This window comes from Prunus avium, chromosome 1 (assembly GCF_965620075.1).
Source record: "Prunus avium chromosome 1, drPruAviu1.hap1.1, whole genome shotgun sequence".
NCBI classification, from domain to species: Eukaryota; Viridiplantae; Streptophyta; class Magnoliopsida; order Rosales; family Rosaceae; genus Prunus; species Prunus avium.
In genome coordinates this window covers 5036482-5060366 of record NC_142284.1, presented here as the reverse complement: position 1 = coordinate 5060366, position 23885 = coordinate 5036482, and the positions used below count along the sequence as shown (strand labels likewise).

The 23885-nt window shown below is 36.8% G+C and overlaps 2 protein-coding genes across 2 annotated transcripts; both read left to right on the top strand.

Annotated features, from left to right (window-relative positions):
* The first annotated feature begins 320 nt into the window (after positions 1-320).
* Positions 321-4415, top strand: LOC110758393 (cysteine-rich receptor-like protein kinase 44). Its single transcript, XM_021960255.2, has 7 exons — positions 321-566; positions 797-985; positions 1073-1203; positions 1593-1806; positions 2532-2763; positions 3383-3533; positions 3637-4415. The coding sequence occupies exons 1-7, from the start codon at positions 545-547 to the stop codon at positions 3958-3960; spliced, it is 1263 nt and encodes a 420-aa protein (XP_021815947.1). The 5' UTR covers positions 321-544; the 3' UTR covers positions 3961-4415.
* Positions 4416-7859: 3444 nt separating this feature from the next.
* Positions 7860-13406, top strand: TBL5 (TRICHOME BIREFRINGENCE-LIKE 5). The gene is made up of 5 exons (XM_021960323.2): positions 7860-8598; positions 10942-11134; positions 11592-11785; positions 12158-12316; positions 12603-13406. The coding sequence occupies exons 1-5, from the start codon at positions 7997-7999 to the stop codon at positions 12943-12945; spliced, it is 1491 nt and encodes a 496-aa protein (XP_021816015.2). The 5' UTR covers positions 7860-7996; the 3' UTR covers positions 12946-13406.
* The last annotated feature ends 10479 nt before the right edge of the window (positions 13407-23885 follow it).

The window sequence follows — 23885 nt, the reverse complement described above, 5'->3', positions numbered from 1 at the left end:
CCATTGCCTTACCCTTGCCCTTTGCCATGACAAATGGGTAGAAGTGCTCTTAGTGGCACATAGAAATGCAAATATTAAATATTGTTGTTGGTAAATTCTTTTTTTCTTTGATCAAATTATTAGTCAGTAGTTAAGTATGTGATTCAAATGATTGAGCTTGTCGTTTGGCAATGGCAAGAAGAATACTCGTGCGCCCATAAGTGACCAAAAACTACATGTTGTCTTGTAATGTCCGAAATTCCATTCCTTCGATTACTCTTATGTTACACCCTTGTATTACACTATGTCTCTCCTTGTCTTTCTTTTTCCCCCCAAGCGTTTTCCAATGCAAGAAAATCAATAAACAAAAAAAACCAAACAAACAAGAAAGAGAAGAAAGAGAAAGAGAACAATGGATGGTTCTAGCTGCTGTTGCTGTTCTTGTTGTTGTTGTTTAAGCTGCTAGCAATAGCAGCAAAACCAAGACCACATTTCCATTGTTGTCTCTGACTACCTGCTGCAGCCTACACCCATTAATTGTTCACTTCAATCTATAAACTAAACAATGACTGGCCGAGGAGTACAAGGTAAAGAATCTTCACTGCAAAAACAATGTTCTTCATCCTTATATCTGATTGTGGCTTGATTGTTATGTAAAATTGTAAAAACCATGTTGAGGTTCCAACCCGAAAACCTATTGGTAATGATGAGGGAGATACAACTCCTTATAAGCCCTTGCAAGGTTTCTTAACTTTCCTACGTGGAACTATATATATCCAAACACAAACTACTAAACCAGTTTTCCAATTTTTTGTAGTTGCAGTGGCGTCTCCAGGAACCTCTATGGAGATGAACTCCACTTCTAAGACGCCGTCTCCAGCACTGTTCTTTTTCCTTGGAGGGATAGTCATGCTCATAATTTTGCTAGTTCTGATATTTGTCTTTCGGAAAATGATCAAACCAGAAGAGCTTAAGAAATTGGTAGCACGAGCCAGTAGGCAGCCAGGTTGTAGTATAGATTAATTTCAAAAAATAACAACCAACATTTTGGTAAGACCTCAATTGTAATATTTTTCTTTCTGTCTTCATGCAGCATCCAAAGATTTGTTCAGTGGGAACCTTCGAACAATAAGCTATTTCGACTTCCAGACATTGAAGATGGCAACCAAGAACTTTCATCCTGGTAATCTCCTTGGAGTAGGTGGATTTGGCCCTGTCTATCGGGTACTATTACTGAATCTATGGCAACGAATGGTGTTAGTATTTATTTATTTGTTTTCTTCCTGAACCTGCAAGTTTGAGACAGTCATCCAAACCACAAGTTTCTACATATAACTTCATTAACTCATAAGATTTTAAAAATGTCTCAATATAGTGTAGATGCAAGGCTGCTTCACTTTTCAAAGTCAAATATTAAGATTCATTTAATACATATGATGTGATAAGTTGAAATGACAATATACTTGGAAAAAATAAAAATGGAACTTTTGGTGCTTTCTGCGCCTTTATATGTTCATCACCATTCTGTTCGGAGTTGGGAGAACACATTCTTGGGATTCTGAGGAACAGATGGGAGTCCTTCATTTCTAAATCTCTTTCTATCTTTTTGTCAGGGAAAACTAGGAGATGGGAGGCTAATTGCTGCTAAGAAATTGTGCCTTGACAAATCTCAACAAGGAGAATCAGAATTTCTTACAGAGGTAAAGTTGATCACTAGCGTTCAGCACAGGAACTTGGTTCGTCTTATCGGATGTTGCTCAGATGGGCCTCAACGGCTGCTTGTGTATGAATACATGAAAAACAGGAGCTTGGACCTCATAGTATATGGTATTACTTCTTGAATACTTTGCATTCTATCCATTTATATATTGGTCGTATCCACATGCCACTTAACAAAGTTTTTTCCCATAACACAAAAATTTAAAAAGTAAGCAGACAGATGTAAGAAACTAAAATAATTCTTTTGCTCTTAGCATAGGATGATTCATATGTACGTAAATGTAATTCCTTTGATCTTCATAAATGGAGAAGGAAATTTGTAGGTAATGATTAGCCATCATCAGGGATTCAGGGTCCTCAAAAACTGCATGTAAATATACAATCTGCCGCCAAACCTGAATTTCCTACTATGGTGTGAAAATGTTAGCTTTTGTTCAGGATGTACCACTCCAATAGTTTCGAGACTCAGTTTTCTGTTTTGTTATCTGATATGATGTTGGAAGAGTTGTTTACTCCTGACATTTTTTTGAGGATATATTTTCTGGGAATTCATAATGCTCTATCAGATGGCTGAGTCAAGTGTACGCTATTTTCTTCTTCGAAAGCAATCTCTATTTCTGAACAATCCATCTAAATGTGAAGGTTACTTATTTTTACTAATGAATTGTCAATCATTTTGTTCTGCAAACATGTTTCAAGGGCTGATTTTCTGATCTCATGTCCAAGATCTACTTCCTTCGATCAGCACATTAACTGAAACTTGACACTTAGACATAGTGCAATAAATTATTGAACTTTGATGATTACTTATAACTCTTCTTAATGGAACACAGGAAAAAGTGATCGGTTCCTGAACTGGAGCACCAGGTTCCAGATAATTGTGGGTATTGCTCGAGGTTTACAGTATCTGCATGAGGATTCTCCCCTAAGAATTATCCACAGAGATATCAAGGCAAGCAACATTCTTCTTGATGAGAAATACCAACCAAAGATTGGAGATTTTGGGCTGGCCAGGTTCTTCCCTGAAGACCAAGCTTATCTCAGTACAGCATTTGCTGGAACTTTGTAAGTCCTTCACCTAATATATTATTCCATAAGGCCCCTTCATGAGTCATTGATTAGACAGCACGTTCTATACATTTGTTCAAGATTTGGTAATGCACATTAGACCTTTTCTCCCATGGGCAAAGGAAGAAAGAAAGAAAAAAGAGAAAGCATAATTCTTCCTTTTGAAAGAAAAATAATGTTATGTACCACAAGAATCACAATCATGAGAAGGTCTTGTATGCCTCTACTGCGCATCATTACCGAAACTGGTTTAGTTCCTTCACTGCTGCTGGTTATAGTTATTTTCACAAACATGCTGCCACCGGTTTTGTTATTTTCACAGCTATAGAGCCAAGGATAAACAGATTAAAGAAAAATTGCTTGCACTTCAGTCAGTTATGAATTCAAAAGTAAAGTTCTAGTATTCACCACATGTTTTAGAAGATTTTACCTCATCAGAGTAAGTCCATCTGGTGATGATTTTAAGTAGATGCGGAAATTATGCTTTAGATGCATGTTGGAATAACGCAATTTGCTTGCAGTCCAGCAATTGGTGGACAAACTGAAAAAAGGGCCTTAAGAATATTCTTCTCTGTTTTTCCTTCTGTTTTTAACTGTCTCTTTTCTGCTTGTGCAGAGGTTATACAGCACCGGAATATGCTATTAGAGGAGAATTGTCCGAAAAGGCGGACATATATAGTTTTGGAGTTCTTGTGCTCGAAATAATTAGCGGAAGAAAAAACACAGATCTCACTTTACCATCAGAAATGCAATACCTCCCTGAATATGTAGGCCTTCTATCCTTCATCAATTATTACTTATACAGCAATTCAATGATTCTTTTAGCATAGTTGGAAGTCATGCCACTGACCATTTCACTTATTAATTTAGGCATGGAAGTTATTCAAGATGTCAAAGGTGATCGAGCTAGTAGATCCAAAATTGCATGAAAATGGATTTGTGGAAAGGGATGTTTTGCAAGCAATCCAAGTTGCCTTCTTATGTCTTCAGCCTCATGCAAATCTGAGACCCCCAATGTCAGAGGTTGTAGCAATGCTAACTTGCAAAGTTGAAATGATTGGAACACCTATGAAACCTGCCTTCTTAGAACGAAGACGCACGAAAGATCAGAACCTTTCTTGGGATACAATATCTGAGGTCTTCCCTTCTCCCTTTCAGAGTGAATCTACCTCATTACCTAAACCACCAACTTGAGGGCAGTTTCCTGTCTTGCAAGGAAAGTCAAAATGGTACGAGGGCTTCGTGCCACTGTAAAACTTCAAATGCAGCTACAAATTATTGGTTTTTTTTTGTTCTCATCCCTAAGTTTTCACACGTGTCTATTTAATCTTTAATTTTTTAGAAAAATGGGGTTACTTGGTGGTAAATATTTTGTTACTTGCACATGGGAGATTTGAAAGATGTTACATGTTAAGGGGTGAAGATTGAAGAACCACTTCTGAGAAGCTCGGAACAGATGTTTTAGCTTCCTATGCAATTAGAGTTGTTAACAATCATTTGAGACATTCTTAGATTCAAGATTCTTCCTAAGCAGGATGGCTTGCAATCTTAGTTTGGAATATCTATTTTGAAAATCATTTAGCAGCTTTCTATTCAAGCTTATGTATGACTAGGGTTGATTTTTGTTGGTGTTGTAAACATATAATTGGCAATATAACATCATGGCTAAAAAATCTACAGTATTTTGCCAAACTTAGTGTTTCAAAATGCAGAGATCTTGGTCTGAGAAATAAAGTTCAGCCCAATTGCAGCTTTTTCTTGTTCCTCGCACCAAATTAGTAATTGGGGGGGTTACCTTTTTGCAAAAAATAAAGCATTATCAAAGCTTATTGTAACCTACAGTCTGACATTCAGCAAAAAGACCAACTGTCTGACCAGGCGTCCCTTTCTCTACACACTACTCTACACTAAATTGTAGCCAAACGAAACACAATGCAAAATTCACACTATGCAAAGATGTATATATTTTTTATTTATTCAAAAATTACTGTCAATTCATAAATTTCGAACTCAAGACATCTTTTAATAAATTAAATAATTAATCTGACAAATATTGCTCCGTAGTCTATTAACTCCATCTCTTTCTTTTTAGTATAAGCAATATTGGTGGAGGGGGATTTGAGCACATGACTTCCGGATGCAGGAGTGGTACCTGCTTTTATCACTTGATCTACAAACTCTTGCGGACTCTATCTCCTTAAATTGCATTATAAATGACATCTCTGACAAGTAAATCCATTTTGACTCACTTGGATAAAAATTAGTTTTACTGAAGTTCCCTAATTTCATCCATTTATGTAGGTGAGTATGAAAAAAATCAAAAAGCAAAAGAACATTGAGCACAATAACACAATCATAACCAAATCATGTTCTCTCTCTCCCCTTGATTTTAAATAGGTGTTCAACTACCTTACACGAACCCCAACATCCTCTTCTCTGTCAAACCCAAACCTTGACTTTTCCCTCTGCACCATGCGCACCCCCATACCCCACTGCTGTCCCCGCCACTGCTGTGCCTTGTTTAGAGGGATACGACCTAGTATAGCCTCACAGAGACAATGAGGGAGGAGGAAGAAAGAGAGAAATTTCACACAAAAAATTACAAATAAAAAATGACAAAAGAATAAGACAAACCAAGAGAAGCTGAAGAAAGATCTATATGGGAGGGAAAAAGTAGCTTTGAATTTAATGAAGGCTGGCATGTTGAGCAGCTGATACAGAGAAATTAATCCTTTTATCACACAAGTTTTAAATTAATGAAGCTTTCCATTTCAGGATTTTTTTTAATTTTTTTATTTATATAATGCTGGCAATGGATCAAAACAGAAGCACTTCTTCTTCCTTAGAACAATATGCAGTAGCACACCAATATCCTCCTCTTTCCCACATAAAGACATACAGATCTTAAGAAACAAAACTCTCAGTTACTTATATCACTAACATTTTAGATAAACAAAAAGGAAATACAAATACAAATGAGAGAGAGAAGCTTCAACATAGAGGAAGCAATATGCCAATACTCCATATATGAAGGTATTAACTACTATTACATCAAGGCTGGCTACTTCTTCATCACTTTTTTACCTGTTATGTAAGGGATTGGGACCTGTGGGAACAACCCTTTTGTTTTCTGAGGTGGTGTTCTTAGAGTTTGAGTGAAAAAAATAATCATAAAACTGGTGCCCCTTTGACTTGCAGTACTGGCTGAAATTTGCTGCTTCTAGCACTCTTCCATTTGATGATGAGCTCTTCATCCTCTTTCCAACATGATGATGATGATGATGATGATGATGATGATGATCAAAAGTAGTGAAAAAGCTGGACCTTGCAACTGCATTTGATCTAATACAAGCCAAAACCAAGAGGCACAAAAGTGTAATCCCAGCCAATCTCATTGCAACACACTCACTGCTACTAGCTATATAAACTTTGGAACCATATATAAACCAGAGAAACCCAGAGGAGAACAAAGACAAACATACAAGAAAACCCACAAAAGCGACCTTTGAGAGAGGGAGATAGAGAGGCAAAAGGAATGGGGGATTATGGTGACATATATATTTTGAAGAGAAATACAAAGAGGGTTAATGAGAGAGGGGGGTTTTAACAGGACATGCATTTACTAAGGGTATCTCAGGATATACAGTAAAAGACTTGTTTGATATATCAACATCTCTGTAGCTTTGAAGAACAGAAGAAAGCCTCTCACCAAACCTCATTAAATTCCTTTCTGCAGCATTCAAGTCATTGGCCATCCATTAATTAATAAATTATGACAGAATTAAACAAAACAGAATTCTTTTTGAACAAGTTTGAAGTTTTAAGTCAAAGGGGCTCTCACATCCCAAATTAAAAGCACAACATTCTTTTGCCTGCCTAGAGCTAAGCTACATATCATACATATTACATACCTTTTTGATTCCTTTCCCCAAGGCATGCACTCCAAAGCTCTTTTGTGTTTTAGGAGAAACCCTCATCAGACTCCATTGGACTCTTTCCTCCATGAGAGCTATTAAAGCCTTGTGTCAAAAGCTGACACCCAGAGCAAAAGGAAAAACTGCAAATTAATGTTTTGTTGGGGACATGCAGATGCAGATATTAAATGATAGGGTGATGAGATTGTGACCTGTTTTGATCACATTAACTTGTGAAGCACGTCATTTGCTAATTAGGGTTTCGCTTGAATTGATACATGATGAAATTTGTCAGGTTTTTTAGTTGCTATTTGGTTGTCTTTTGGGTGAATGGGGTGAGGAAGAGATACTCAGACAAACAACCTTGTAAAACTGCAATGTATTCTACCGGTGCCCTTGCCGGAATGCCAACAAGACTTAGACACTTGTCACTTCAATTTATCTTTAATTTAGGTTAGGGTTTCGTCATGTCTTACCATTCATTTATTATACTTGTAGTTGATTTAATCTTCAAAGACGGATAAAAGATCAACATACAACACAACATTTATTGCCAAGTTTTGTAAAGGAGATGTATATATTCAAAGTTAAATGTTATAGTAAAGGTTGACATGTTATGAACTTAGATTACAATATTAATGAATAAATACACGTATATAACATAAATGAATTGATGTCACGCTTTGATGAATATTGTAATTATTAGATATATATAATATATATAGCGTCCCATCTTTATCAAACTCCACCATTTGTTTGAACTTAGCTTGCTTTTCAGAATGAAATTCCCTTGTAGGGAGGAAGTTTGCTAAAGAAAAAGCCTAATTCAACCTAAAAAAGTAATAATAATCTAAATTTACACTTCCATACAAACTTCCGCAGTCTCAAATGAAAATATAGGCTCCTCATAAAACCTTTCAAACTTTGAAAGTGTTCATATATAGCAAGAGTGCTCATGATATAATTATGTTCTACAAAATATGAATGCAAAATAGTTGAAAAGCAAAGAAAGATTTACATTCCACAACCATAAAAAGAAAAAAGAAAAAGAAAAAAAGAAAATCATTGTTGGAATTATCATGACCAGGTAGGCACGTGAGAAGAGCACAAAATAATGTATTTTTTTGTTGGTAAAAGCAGAAAATAATGTTTGATAGAACAATAAAAAAAAGAAAAAAAAACGAAAATTCCTTTCCTCATTGGGAAGTTCAGTGCCTCATTCTCTCCGTCCCTGTTAACTTGCCTGGAAAATTTAATAACAGAAAAACCGATGCAGCCTCCACACTTCACTCACTGTCAAAACCAAATGGTGTGAAATGGCAGTGGCTTCCAATTCCTCAACCCAGAAGAAGCGTTACACTGTCACCACTCTCCTTTTCATCACCCTGTTCCTCTTCACCATCTACCTCTTCAGCAAACGAGCTCTTGAGCCTTCTCTCTCTCTCTACAAAAATCCCTTTCCCCAAATCCCCTCTTCTTCTTCTTCTTCTTCTTCTTCCTCGCTTCCAAATTCCAACCTCTCCTTGCCCAACTCCACATCTACAGAAAGAGTAGCAGTGGACACACCTTCTTCAGGCAGTAATTACCAACCGCCCTTGCTTTATTCTATCTCTGCACAGCCATTGGACCCACCAACCCAACAACCCGTTTCATCCAATTCACAAACTGAAGAGCCAACGGAGTTCAATGATGAAACTGAGCAAGACCCAGGTCGTGAAAATGAAATCCCATTTGGTGAAATGGGTGAAATTGGGTGTGATTTGTATCTGGGGACTTGGGTGAAAGATGAGCGTTACCCGCTTTATAAACCCAGTTCTTGCCCTTATGTTGATGAAGCTTTTGATTGCCAAAGCAATGGGAGGAGTGACTCTGAGTATCTCAAATGGCGGTGGAAGCCTGAGGGCTGTGATCTTCCAAGGTATCTCTGTCCTGCTTTAGTTGTTATCTTTGTGATTTTTCTCTGTGGATATTATGCTTTTTTTATTTTGTTCTGTTGTCAATTGTTGAAAATGGATAATATTTTCAATTTAGGAAAGCTTCCACCGATCTGTTTTAGGAAGAACGTGTCTACTTGCTGCAATTAAAACATCAAGGTATCTAATTTGAATGCCCACCAAGCTCAATCACAATGTAGGACCCATTATGATGCCAAATGTCTTGCTTTCTAAAGAAATCTTGTTCCTAGAATGAGGTCCAGAAAACTTCTATGGGTAGTGGACAAAGATAATACAGAAAATATGTTTTTTCCCATGAAGAAACCTTAATGAGCAAAGGATGCTAGACGTTCATCACAAACGGAAACTCTGTTCTGGTCTCTGTTTTTGGATTGTGAAATGGCAACCTCCATTGGCCATGTTATTGGCTATCACTACCATTGCATTGCATCCATTGATATGGTGCTCTATCTGTTTGATTACTTTTCCAAAAAATGTGCATTCTTGTCTAACAAGCTTGAATTCCATGAGAAATTGAATGAATCAAACACATAGTGGGCAAATGAAATTTCTCAATCAGTGATCTGCAATCTTGAAGAATCAAATTGTCAGAATGCACATCGTAGGAAGTCCCAAGTTTGAGTCCCCATAGAAAAGGATTTAGTAATAAAGAAAGCCCTGCGCAAGCTCATTTCCATCAGAGGGTGGAGCTTTGGCCATTTATTTAATCTAAAGACAGATGAGCTCAGCCCTAACTCAACTTCATGCCTAGAAGGTTTCTTAAATTCACCTTATTCCTGAGCTCATTAACAGCTCAGCCTGATAATTCTCCATTGTGGGGAAGGGCTTGATGCTAGTGATAAAATATGAACTTTGCAATCTCATTTCAGTAAATGTCACAGAGTGCAAATTCATGCACATGTACTAGAGTTCTATAGCTCAGTAAGGTACATAGAGTTATATAAATCAAGGGATGTGATGGGAGGTGATCAAGGGCAGCATGTTGAGTTTGGTGCAACGGTGCAATGAACTGAAATTGGAACTGGATCCAGATCTGATTACAGAGGTGATGCCCTTGGATGTGACTGGTGGTTTGACTGAATGAGCGAGGGATGCAATGGGAGGTGATCAGGAGACTACTAACATCTAGGTTGGACTAGTTAACCATGTTTAGGAAATCACCAACTTGCTGAATTACCATTTTTTGAATCATGCTCCACACCAGGGATGATGCACATCTACCCTTACATGGATTTGAATCACGACTTGAAAAACATCTTTGCAAAATTCAAGGAGATCTATGCCATTATGCCACAGGGCTATTGAGACTATGTCAAACAAATCTAGTTGTTTGTCATTAGGAAATTGTTAGTGCCTATATAAAAGGCTGTGGATATGGTTTGAACAAATTGAAAAAGAAAGATGAGTTTCCTTGTTTAGCGTAGAATGCAGTAATAAATTCTGTATACAACATTTTGTTTTTACCAAAGTGCTTCTCCAATTGATTAATGCAAGTCAATTTAATTGATAAAACAGAACAAAATCGTTTTGTTTTATAATAAAGAATTATTGAAGTATCTTCCATGAGTGATAAAGGCCCCAAATGTTAATTAGATCAATCAGAAGTCAAAGAAATAGCTTGAATTGGATGCAAATTAGTAGAACAAAATGGGGGAAAAAGAATTTATATATAGGAAAGCATCTTATAAGATGGGGAAAAAAATTGATTGTGCTTCTCGGGAAGAATTTACTTGCTGCAGAATTTCTAGTGGCAAGGTGTAGACTTTATAGCTAAAAAGAGTGATTCTTATAATGTGCCACAGAAAATATTAGAAAAGTACATATATCAAGGGCAGAAAATTAGATATTACACAATGGGTTGTCTACAGATGTCTATTTACAAATTGAACTTTTAGTTGAGTTTTGGGAAATAAATTACAAATGTTGTCTAGAGATATAATGATTGTTCAGTTTGGCTCTTTGAATTCTGCTGCTTTATTTGGCTCTCTGACCATTTTTAAAGAACTTATGCTCTTCCTAGTTCTGATCTGAGAGGTACAGTTTTAGTGAGTTTGAGGGTATGCATAGTCCTCAAATTTTATGCTACTAGTTCCACTTCGAGCCATTTTGCAATTTAACGGCATTTGTATGTAGCACGCTATCTTTGAAACAATATTGAAGATGATTTCCTAATATATATTTATTTAAGTATTTGAATAATTATTTTGGTCTCCCATTTTACTTTGATTCTATTTGCCTCCTTATTCATGATAGTTTATCAATTTTCTTGGAATACATTTTGTTTCTGCACTCACCGTCACTCGTAGGTTTAATGCATCAGACTTCTTGGTGAGACTACGTGGTAAAAGATTGATGCTGGTAGGAGATTCCATGAACCGGAACCAGTTTGAGTCAATCCTTTGCCTCCTCCGCGAAGGCTTGCATAATAAGAGCAGAATGCATGAAATTCACGGCCACAAAATAACTAAGGGAAGAGGCTACTATGTTTTCAAATTCGAGGTTAGATCATTGCAATCCTAATTTCTAGTTCATGCACCCATATAGTTTGCACTTGAGTAAGTTTTTTTCTTGATTACATGTCACGTTCTTAAGCATTGATTGTAAAGTGTAGTTGGCAGCTTCCCCATAGCCCAATTGGTTTTGTTTCATGTTAGTTAGAACTTACTTTTCATTATACATACTAAATCTATGTGTGTTTGGTCATCCTAAATTTACTTCTGCCATATTTGGGTGAAAGCTTACCTTCTGGAACACACTTCATATTCAGTTTTAGGATTGACATTACAATATTTTGATTTGGGCTGAAACTATCTAAGTTAAATCCAATTTTACCTTACTAGTTATTCAGTACACAGAATTACATCATACTCATTTTAAGTTCAACTTAGTTGTAGGGAGTATAATGGATCAGTTGGTACTTCTACTGATTGTGAAGTTTTCTGAAAATCTTGGACAGGACTATGACTGTACAGTGGAATTTGTGAGGTCGCATTTCCTTGTAAAGGAAGGAGTCCGCATTAATGCTCAAGGGAGTTCAAATCCAACTCTTTCGATAGATCAAATTGATAAGACAGCTAAACGTTGGAAAAGAGCTGACATTCTTGTCTTTAATACTGGCCATTGGTGGAGTCATGGAAAGACTGCTCGTGGGTATGCTTGCACTAATATTTACTTACTATTATTTTCTTACATTTGTTCTGCAGATTGAAATATTCTTTTCTGGTTCATTCAGTTGTGTTAATCACTTTGATTTGTTTTGGGTGTTTATTTCTTCATTTCTTTTCTTTTGGCTGGTAGACGATAAAAGATCATCCATAGAATGCGAGTGCTGTCAATATTCAAATTTTGAAAACTGATATAGTATCCTTCGATCTCTAACAAGAAAAATACTCAATTAGCTTATAGATTGCAACTAACTGGCACCTAGTCTGGTTGAGTGGTTTATGATCTCTTCTTTTGGCCATTTTTACTTTCACAAAATATACCGGAACTCTGTAGAAATATGACAGTTATTTCTTACAGGAAAAACTACTATAAAGAGGGAGATTATCTTTATCCAAAGTTTGATGCATCTGAGGCCTATAGAAGGGCTCTGAGGACCTGGGCTAGCTGGATTGATCGTAATGTTAATCCATCAAAGCAGTTGATCTTCTATCGTGGGTACTCTTCTGCCCATTTCAGGTATTAATCCTTTCATCTCTCACATTTTTGTTCAGTTCGTATCAGACAAACTAGAATAGAGAGTTCTGTATGTAATTTGCTTTTTGAGTGTTGGGAAACGTTCTTTCTCAACATTCAACTTGAAATTACTATAATGAGAAACAGAACAAAATTTTAAGATAATTAAACACTTAGTAACAAATTTTTAAGTACTCGAGAGAAGTAGCATATAATTGATTTATTTGTTTATTATGGAAAGTGTTTGACTTATCTATAATTTCTGTTCATTCCAAACTCTGGAAAGCAGAGGAGGAGATTGGGATTCAGGTGGATCATGCAATGGGGAAAAAGAACCAGTCTTAAGTGGGGCCATACTTGATAACTATCCTTTGAAAATGAAGATAGTGGATGAAGTAATCAAAGAAATGCGGGTTCCTGTGAAACTTTTGAATGTGACAAGTTTGACCAATTTCCGCAAGGATGGCCATCCATCAATCTACGGAAAGAATGCAACTGCTGGCAAAAAAGTTTCCACAAGGAAGCAAGACTGTAGCCATTGGTGCCTTCCTGGGGTCCCTGATGCCTGGAATGAGCTTATCTATGCCACCTTGATTATTCAGCAGACCAAATCAAAGAGTAAAAATTCATAGCCTTTTCCCAGTTTACCACTGAGCACTTACTAATGACAATATGGACATAGGATATCTGAATTCTCTTTAGATGACCAAGGAGCTGTTAAACCTCCTGGTGGAACTCACCCTTACAAAACCGGCTTATAAGAAAAGGGTGTCCGGGTGTTTATGGATGAGTGATTATGTTAACACTCCGCTGGGCGCTCGGTTTTAGGCCAACCCATGTTTAAGATACGCCTGCTCTGCTTTGGCGCCATGTTAAACTTGTAAGAAGTACCATTATCGAAAATCCGCATACAAGGAAAGAGTGCTCATGGTGAGATTGTGCTAACAAAAGCTTGTGATCATCTTAAGTCGTGCACCTTTTTATTTTCTATTTATTATTTTTTTGCTCACTTTTATTTTTCCGTTTATTTTGGGTCAAAGAATAGATGCCCCATAATGAGTAATTTTATAATGATTGCCAATGAGTTGAGGTATTTCTAGGTCTTCATTCTTCACTTCTGCCGTCTTGTGGTGACTTCTGTTTTTCTTCTTTCTTTGGTAGGCCCCCGTCATATCTTAACAATATTTCCAATGCAACTCTGCATTTGCTTGGACCATCATAAGGAGATTCTTCAACGCTTTGGTCATGTTGCCCTCTTTTTTTATATTTTCTTTTATCAGTTCATAATTTTCCAATTGGAAAGTCAATCACGTTATTGAAATGATTATTTGCTAGAATTCAGTTCATCTTCTATATTCCAAATTACCAATAGTCACCTAATCACCCAAAATTAAAGCAACGAAAATAAAATGATATCTCTACTCAACAAGAAAGCATGATTTAAAACAAAATTAAAAAAGAATTTGAATTAATGTGGCTGGCATATATAGCGTTGGGTTTGATAGTCACGTCCCTATGTAATTAGACACGAGCTCTACGTATGTCACAATTCTCTTTTCGAACCTTGACGACGGTACGAGGGAAATTTTATTAATCATCAAAATGAAAATGGGGAACTTAAAGCTTACAATTCTTAGAGAGTGTAAACTGCAGTTTTTAATTTTTTTTAATTTTTAATTTTGAAAAATATTATTTTGGTATATAAATTAAAATTTCTAAAAGAAAAAATATATTATTATTATTATTATTATTATTTTTCACACATGGCTTCAAGCTTTATACATAGAAAAACCAACGAGTCCCACATGCCATGTCAGCACAATTCATCACTCTCTTAGAGCATCTCCAAGGGAGATGTCAAATACCAAACATCAAATTTAAATTTGATGGCTGATGTGGCAATTTGACATCTTACACAGCTTTACACTCCACCTGATATGTCAAATTAAATTATTATTTTATTACATTTTAGTGTTGATTTATTTTTAATTAAAAAGAATAGAAAATAAAAAATAAAAAAATATTCATTTGACATCTTGCTTTTGGGATGTCAAAAATAACATCTCAATCTTCAGCCTTCATTCCACATCAGCTTTGACACATCGGTTGGGATGTGTGAAATGTTATTTCTAGCTGTTAAATATCTATGTGGCACTTTTGACATATCGGTTGGAGATGCTCTTAGCTGTTTATTTTGTCTAGTTAGAGCAAATACCAAACATCAAATTTAAATTTGATGGTTGATGTGGTAATTTGACATCTTACACAGTTTTACACTCCACCCGATATGTCAAATTAAATTATTATTTTATTACATTTTAGTGTTGATTTATTTTTAATTAAAAATAAAAGAAAAGAAAAAATAATAAAATATTCATTTGACATCTTGCTTTTAGAGCATCTCCAACCGATATGTCAAAAGTGCCACATAGACATTTAACAGCTAGAAATAACATCTCACACACTCCAACCGATGTGTCAAAGCTGATGTGGAATGAAGGCTGAAGATTGAGATGTTATTTTTGACATCCCAAAAGCAAGATGTCAAATGAATATATATTTTTTTCCTTTTCTATTCTTTTTAATTAAAAATAAATCAACACTAAAATGTAATAAAATAATAATTTAATTTGACATATCGGGTGTAGTGTAAAGCTGTGTAAAATGTCAAATTGCCACATCAGCCATCAAATTTAAATTTGATGTTTGGTATTTGACATCTCCCTTGCATCTCCAACCGATATGTCAAAAGTGCCACATAGACATTTAACAGCTAGAAATAACATCTCACACACTCCAACCAATGTGTCAAAGCTGATGTGGAATGAAGGCTGAAGATTGAGATGTTATTTTTGACATCCCAAAAGCAAGATGTCAAATGAATATTTTATTATTTTTTCTTTTCTATTCTTTTTAATTAAAAATAAATCAACACTAAAATGTAATAAAATAATAATTTAATTTGACATATCGGGTGTAGTGTAAAGCTGTGTAAAATGTCAAATTGCCACATCAGCTATCAAATTTAAATTTGATGTTTGGTATTTGACATCTCCCTTGCATCTCCAACCGATATGTCAAAAGTGCCACATAGACATTTAACAGCTAGAAATAACATCTCACACACTCCAACCAATGTGTCAAAGCTGATGTGGAATGAAGGCTGAAGATTGAGATGTTATTTTTGACATCCCAAAAGCAAGATGTCAAATGAATATTTTATTATTTTTTCTTTTCTATTCTTTTTAATTAAAAATAAATCAACACTAAAATGTAATAAAATAATAATTTAATTTGACATATCGGGTGGAGTGTAAAGCTATGTAAGATGTCAAATTGCCACATCAGCCATCAAATTTAAATTTGATGTTTGGTATTTGACATCTCCCTTGGAGATGCTCTAGAGCATCTCCAACCGATATGTCAAAAGTGCCACATAGACATTTAACAGCTAGAAATAACATATCATCTCACTCCAACCGAATTGTCAAAACTGATGTGGAATGAAGGCTGAAGGTTCAGCTGTTATTTTTGACATCCCAAAAGCAAGATGTCAAATGAATATTTTATTATTTTTTAAAGACAGCTGGTTGTTATTTTCATTTATTATTTTCCTTTATTATTTTTTTATTCTTTATCTTAAATGATTTGACAGTTACATTAATTATTTATTTGACATATCAGGTGGAGTGTAAAACTGTGTAAATGTCAAATTGCCACATCAACTATCAAATTTAAATTTGATGTTTGGTATTTGACATATCCCTTGGAGATGCTCTTAGAGCATCTCCAACCGATATGTCAAAAGTGCCACATAGTGTTCGGTTCATTTTTACACATGATTTTTCATGTTATTCACCCACTATTTTGAGTTAGTTCTTGACATTTTATAGCTTTTTACTTCTTTTTTGTGTTTTAATAGGTTTTACCTTGGTTTGTATGAAAATGAGCTAAAAGTGCATTATTTGATATAAATTCTGTTTTTGTTCATTTTCGTAGGTCAACTTCGTGGCCTTGGATCAGCATGTTCCGGTCCTTGGATGAGGTGATGATCTTCATAAGACTTGTTCCAATGGATGTTAACTACAACATATCCAAATTTGAGCTCCATTGGGCAAGTGTAGCCTATCCAGCTGATCGGACAATTGACGCTGGCTCTGGATGTTTGTTTTGGCCCAGTTTTCACCCCCACTTAATAGCATTTTATTTCTACTTGTTACCACACCTTTTGGTAACAATGGATTGCATTTGAGTGGCATTTCCTGAGTCAATTGGAGCCTTGGATTATACCTTAAAACAAGGTTTCATCATTTGCAAGGGGACAATGGGCAATAGCTTTAGAGAAAGAATAAGTTTTATACTAAAAGAAAAGCTGGAAAGGAGGAGAGAGAGAAGTCAAAAGGGATTGCAATCAGATTTGGGGGAGTTTTTGCAACGGGAGAGAGGGTATTCCACCATTCTACACAATTGAGAGCAGATTTTGGAGCTTGGAGCTAGGAGAAAGACAAGGTGCAGTCAAGAAAAGTGGAGAAGAAGACTTCCACCATTGATGATCTTGAAGCTTTCATCATTTTCTGAAAATCTGTAAACTCTTTCTAATTTCATTTTGAATTTGTGTTTGAAATGATTATGAGGAACTAAACTCCATAGCTAGGGCTTAGGTTGAAGCCCTAAACATGATTACCTTATTGTTTTGATGCTTGAGTGTATGAATTTCTAGATGTTGTTGATGAACCCCATTCACTAATTGAATTTTATGATATGTGTTTGCTTCCTTTGCTTAATCACCTTAGGTTGTATGCATGTAGCTAAAGTTGAGAAGTTGTGTAAGATAACCAAGAACACAATTTCTAATTAGCAACAAATGATTGAACTTGTTTAAGTGAGCATCATGTGAATTGGTTTCTTGACAACAATTGATGAATTCCAATTCACCAAATTAATCTATCCTTGATGTGTGTTTTCCTTGATTGATTACCTTTGAAAGCATGCTTCTTGAGGTTGTTGGGATTATGTGTATCTTCATATTTTCCTAAGCAATAGATGGATGGAGTAAGAACCATCCATGTGAATTGGTTTCTTGAATACCTAATGTAAACACCATGCTATTAGGGTTCTTGTGATGTTCATATTCTCTTTGAACTTAATGGGTTTTCCTTGCAATCGAATCGAAGTACGAACCATACCTAGGTTCGGTTATGAGGAGGGCACAAGTATTGTAGCACGAACCATGCACTTTACGTATATTAGAGAGAATCAATGCGTCTTGAGCCACGACCCATGGTCTTGATTGCGAACATCTTCATCAATACATTTAGAGTTCATCACTTGAGTATCCATGAACATGGGTAGAATTGTTTAGGGTGGATTCCGAAACCCTAGTGTTTGTTACATTTTAATTTCACATTTTGATAATTCATCTCTGCCATTCACATTTAAATTCAAAGTCCATTTACTTTCATGCAATAGAAATAGGTCACTTGAACCAAATCAAAAAACCCCCCCAATGTGTGTGTGAGTTGCGTGTTTGACACGTTTTGTGTCTTTGTCACTGAATTTTGTTTGTTTCGTAATTGTTTTGGACTTTTGGTCCGCGTTGTGTTCTTGCATTTTCTGTGCTGATTCCAACCGTATAAAGAACGTGAATTTTGGATAAACGGTTGGAAAGTTATAGGTCAAAAACTGGACAGAGGTCGAAACTGAAAAACAGAGAAACGAATCTGTCCAAATGGTGATAAACGGGTGATAGAAAGTGCTGTTTGTGTTTTTCTTTATTTTCTTGTGTTGTTTCATTTCTTTTATCTTCCTTACTTCATTTTTAGTTTCCAATTTGTATTGTGTTTGTGTGTTGTGTAAAATTAGTGTTCTTTACGTACTCAAATTAGAACTTATAGGAAACCGACAAGTTCTTCGTGGGATCGACCCCGTACTTACATAATCTATACTTCATTAGATTCGTGCACTTGCTGGTATTTTTAATTGGTTGTTTGCACATTAATTTGTGTCCTTTTAGGAATGCAACAATTTTTGGCGCCGTTGCCGGGGAACTGGCACGGTTGCTTATTTGTTTTGTTTGAGTATGTTTAGAGTACTTAGTTTTATTTTTGTTTATTGATTGTTGTTTCATTTTATCTTGATTTATTTTTGTTTCTTTTTCTTACAGGAACATCCGAGGAGTCACCTCCACCATCTCCAATGGCAGCCGCAACTGAAATTGTGGAACTTACTATGTAAGAATACTCCAATAAATTTGTGATGGAAGAAGCAAATGTTTTTGGCTCATTTCATAATGAATTGCCTATGAATGAATATTTCCGACAAACATACAATTCGGAGTGGAGAAATAATTCAAACTTCTGGTGGACCGACAATCCAAATTTTCAACAAGGGTCATATCAACCATATCAAGGCCAACATAATACTTGTCCACCTTATGGTCAACCCCAATATTATAATCCACCACCACTTAGTCAATCTCACCAACCACCTCAAGGACCAACTTTGGAAGAAATTGTTGCTTCAATGGTTAGACACACAGATAGTTTCATCATGCAGAGGAATGACACCCATATGCAGAGGAATGATACCCACATGCAGAAAATGGTTAAGGCCATTGCCAATCTAGAAAATCAAGTGGGGCAAATTGTCACATCTTTGAGTCAAAGGGAAGCTAGGATAATGTCTAGCCAAACAGTGATACAAAATGGGCGTGAGCATGTTCAAGCAGTTACCTTGAGAACTGGTAAGGTAATTGGTGAAATTGATGGTTCTAAAAATTTGATTCACAATGTTGATGAAATGCAGGTTGAGCAAGTGATTGGGCCTAAGGAAAATGATGAAATCAACAAGGGGGAAGATAAACAAGCAGCATCTTCACCTGAGTGGATCCCAAAGCATGAACTTGCAAGAAGGGCAAGAAAGGAGAAGGTAATTCGTGAACCTACTGATGAAGATATCTTACATGCTCCTTTTCCTCACAGGTTGATGAGTTCTAGGAAAAATCAACATGCCAAGGACATATTGGAAACTTTCAAGCAAGTGCAAGTCAATATTCCTTCCTTGGATGCAAACAAGCTCAAGGAATGCGAAACTGTTGCATTAACGGAAGAGGTTTCTGCTGTTTTGCAAAGGAAGCTTCCTCCCAATTTGCAAGATCCAGGAAGTTTCACAATTCCTTGTATAGTTGGTGATAAATTATTTGAGGAACCTTTAATTGATTTCGGTGCTTCAATTAATCTAATGCCATATTCTGTTTTTGAAGTACTAAAGGAAGACAAGCTGAACATCCATGTTCCAAGCACCAATCATATGTTCAATGTCACTCCTTCTACTCAAATGAGAAGGCCACCCGACCCTAAATTTGTGCCTCCTCCATCTAATCCACGTATTGAAGAGCGCTTAAAATTGCTTTTGAAACCTACTCATGTGCATAAAAAGAAAAGAATACGAAATGGGTTGATTAGATGGCAAAGGGATTTGAAGAAACTTCATGTTCGGCACAAGGAGGCGATTGAGCCAAAACCCCCCAAGTGACCCAAGTATGTTGGAAGTCCGGCAAAAGACTTTAAACTTAGCGCTTCTTGGGAGGCAACCCAAGGTGAATAGAAGAAGTTTGTTGTCGTCCTAATCGCTTCAAAGTGGAGTTTCTCTAGACTCAAACTTACTTTTATTTTACTTTATTTATTTATTTTCCTTTTGAGTTAGGATTTCAATCTCCAACCAAGGTAATTTCGATTTTCTTGTTGTTTCTCTTTGTTTTTCTTACTTTTACTTTCCTTTACTTGTTTGTGTTTCTATTTTGTTGTTAAGTTTGGGAAGTAAATTGCTTCATGATTGCACACACTGAACTTTGGCTCAAATGTTTATTTCATTCCATACATGTGATTCCAAACACAAACTTGAAAAAAAAAAAAAAAAAACATAAATTTCTCAATCACATGTTCATTGTTGCATTTTGCACCACCTGAGGCTTCTGCTAATTGCCTCTGTCTGTTCTTGCTTGTAGAACCTGCAAAAGCTCTACATGATCTTCATTCCTCTTTTGCAGCATCTCTACATGCTGGCTGGCACTGTAGAGCCGCTTCTGCAGGTCCGCCACCAGAGCTTTCAGGGCCGCCACCTCCTCACTCAGTGCCCCGCACTCTCGTGTTCTCGCCAGTAGGCGCATGCCCAAATTTGTGGCCGAGACCGCGTTGAGCACGATTAGATTGTGGGACTCGTCCACTGCCATCTGGTCAGACCTCTGCGCCACATGCAGGTGATCTGCAACTGTCAGTCTGCTGACAGTCATGCCCTCCGGCATTACTGCCCTTCGCGGCACCACCTCAGAGAAGTTTGAGGCCGAGCCATGGTGGTATGAGGAGTTTGGGAAGATAGGGTTTGGAGGAGCCCTTATCTGGGAATTTGGTGGTGCTAGTGACAGCTCAAGGTTGAGATCATCAAGGTGAGTACATGTGGATGCCATTGTTTTGTTTTTGGATGTTTTTGATGGTTTTCCTTGAGTTTGCAGAAAGAATTGCAGGGTACTCTTCCGCTTGCAGAGGCGTGGCTTAAATAGACATATGCAGATGAGAGGGAGAGCCAACGCCATTTCGGATTTCCCGGGCATGCTCGACCTAATCGCTTCAAGGGGGAGCACATTAACTTTCACTTTACTTTTCTTTTTTCCGTGTTTTTCTAGTGTTTTGTGTTTTTGCCTTTCCCTTTCGGCTATCACCTTTGTCTTATTTTAGTTAGGGAAGTGTGTTTTCCCTTTCGGCTGTCGTCTTTGTTTTGTTTGGGAAGTGTGCTTCTTTTTCTTTTGCAACTTCATTTTCTTTTATTTCTGAAAAAAAAAAAAAAAAAAAAACAACAACAACAAACAAATACACGGAAAGGGCAAAGACAACCAGGCACACCACTAATACATTAGAAATTATTCTTTCACAGTGCTCGGTGTCTCGGCCATTGGACCTTTGAGTTTAGCCCTATGGCTATCCTCTTCCGGGGCTTCACGCACAGCCTCTTGGGGCTCATCACTCGAGCTCCCAAAGATCGCACTCTTAGCTTGAGCATACCTACTCTCGCGATCGGTTTTCTTGCGTTTACCCGGTTGGTCCAGGTCCTCCAGCTGCTTTCTCATGTCATGGGCGTAAACACTTACCATCTTTGAGAGATTTTGGTTCTCTTCCCGCAACGCCTCTAGCTGGTGTCGATTCACCTCCACTATCCTTGCCCTTTCCCTTTTTAAACTTTTAATAATACTCTGGCACTCTTCCACCATACTTCGCTCCGCCGCCAACTGACCTCTTAGCACCTCCACTTCATGGGACTTCGCAAGTAGGCGATGACCCACACTTGCGACTGTTGCGGTGCTTTGCACGCTTAGTGCCAGAGCATCGCTCACGACCCGGTTGTCATCCCTTGATCCCAGCACCCGTATATCCTTGGGAGTTACTAGATTTCTAGCAACTCCAAGGGCAACATCGTTGTCCAGCAGTATCGAGTCATTCACTGTCACGTGCCCCCGTGCAGAGGCAAAGTAGGGCATCCACACTGGTGCCACTGCTTGGCCCCGAGTCTGAGTCGGTGGAGCTAGGTTGAGATCCAGCGAGAATGGGTAGGAAGAAGCCATTTGAACTTTCTTTTCTTTTGTTCTTTCTTTTCTCTGTTGTGTGTTTCTGCGTTTGTGTGTTTTTCCCCAACTCTTTCTCTTCTTCTTTTATAGAGTTAGTTTCTACGTAACCCTAGACACGGCGCTTCTGCGTTTTGCGCGGCCCTTACGGCCTATCCCCTTAGGTCACCTCACCTGGTCCCCAACCCCTTTAATTACAGTTCTGCCTTTCAGCACTTTTGAGAAACAAAAGTCGTCACACCTTCCTATGAAGCCAATAATTCTGGCTTGGGACCGAGAGAGAGACCGCTGCTTGTCGACACGTCTCTCACTTTGTTTCCCGTGACTCACAGGTGCCGAGACTTCAGGGCCCACTTTTTTCTATTTTACTGAGTCCTCGCTCTTTGTGCTTCTGACTTGGTTTCTCTGTTTTTTATTTTTTTTATTTTTTTATTTACTTTCTTCGCTTTTGGGCTTTCGTTTGGGTTGGGCTTTCATTTGGTTTGTGCATTTCATTGGGCTGGATTTCTGCATGTGTAAGATTGTTGTTAGGGCTTACTGTTTGGTTTTGTTTGGTGTTGTTTTGTTTTGTTTTGTTTTGCAACCGTGTTGTAGTTGTTTTTCTTTTTTGTTTTTGTATTTACTTGCTCTTTCCCTTTATTTCTTGTTATAACGTTGTTAATGCCTGAATTCTTTAACATTGAGGACAATGTTTATTTCTAAGTTTGGGAAGGGATAGCAAGTCTTTTTCGTTTCGCTTAAATTCTTGCTTTAATTTGTTCTGTTTTCTTTTCAGTTTTGAGTCTTTTTTGTTTTCAAGTCACTTTCCAGACATATATGATGAGATTGTGATGAATGTTTACATGACTTGATTGAAGATGTTAAAAAAAAAAAATAATAATAATAATAATAATAATTTGTTATTCACTAAATGGCATCGTTCTAGCATGATATGTTTGAAACCCTCTATGCACTTGCCATTTGTTTCATAATTCTCCAGTTGAGGGACTTGCATGATCCAAAGAATTGTATCAAGCATGAATTAGACTTGTATAACCATATAATGTGAGCTTTGAGCCTTGTGCTTCAATTCATGAGTGTTATACACATATTCTTACTTTTCTTGTCATCTGAGTTGTTGTCTGATCTCATTATTCATTGATTTGGTTGAGCACTTAAAAGTTACTCATTCTTGTGCAATTTGATTACATGACATTTGAGAAATGATATTAAGGCCCTCTTTGGACCGTTTGTGCCTTTCAAGCTAACCCTATGCATGCTTAAGCATGATTTTCCATTGTTAACCACCTTGAGCCTATATGTATGCCTTTTCTTTCAAGTAACCAATTATTACTTCTAGCCTTAGCCTGAAAAACAAGAATTCACCTTTCTAAGGAACTCGTGAGCTTTAATTTAGATGTGTTTTTCATGCTAAGTTTGGGAAGGGTTATTACATTCTTTAAAAAAAAAAAAAAAAAAAAAAAAAAAAGTACTTCACTCAAAGGGTGAAAGAAAAGAGAAAAGTCGTGGTTAAGTGGCAATGGTTTCAATTTCAATTCCATGTTTCTTGGTTGTTCAAATGGAAGGAAGGAGTGTGAATCATAATTAGTGGAGGTATAAGGCTTTGTGGTCTATTTGATCACCAAAAACTGAGTGAAAATCTCAAGCGTGATGTTTCAAAGTCTTTTAGTCAACGATTATATGCTCTTACATTGTGAGTTCCTTGGACTTTGTTGTATCCATATCCTTCATTTCTTACTCACCTTACACCCTTAGCCCCATTACAACCTATAATAAAGACCTAAATTGATCCTAAATGTCATGTGGTTGATTTGCACACATTTTTCAGCTTTTAAGTGTTTAGCATCCTTCTTGAGATCATATTCATGCATGTTTTTCATCTTGCTAATTTTGAGTTAAGTCCCGTATGGTTTAACTCTATTCTCATATTTATTATTGAGTGATGCATTGTAACCCTCT

Bases quoted from the DNA above. Each gene is read 5' to 3' on its own strand.
- LOC110758393 (XM_021960255.2), top strand. From the start codon at position 545: ATGACTGGCCGAGGAGTACAAG. The intron at 567-796 runs GTAAAGAATCTT...AATTTTTTGTAG, and splicing joins GACTGGCCGAGGAGTACAAG to TTGCAGTGGCGTCTCCAGGA. The intron at 986-1,072 runs GTTGTAGTATAG...GTCTTCATGCAG, and splicing joins ACGAGCCAGTAGGCAGCCAG to CATCCAAAGATTTGTTCAGT.
- TBL5 (XM_021960323.2), top strand. From the start codon at position 7,997: ATGGCAGTGGCTTCCAATTCCTCAACCCAGAAGAAGCGTTACACTGTC. The intron at 8,599-10,941 runs GTATCTCTGTCC...CGTCACTCGTAG, and splicing joins GAGGGCTGTGATCTTCCAAG to GTTTAATGCATCAGACTTCT. The intron at 12,317-12,602 runs GTATTAATCCTT...TCTGGAAAGCAG, and splicing joins TACTCTTCTGCCCATTTCAG to AGGAGGAGATTGGGATTCAG.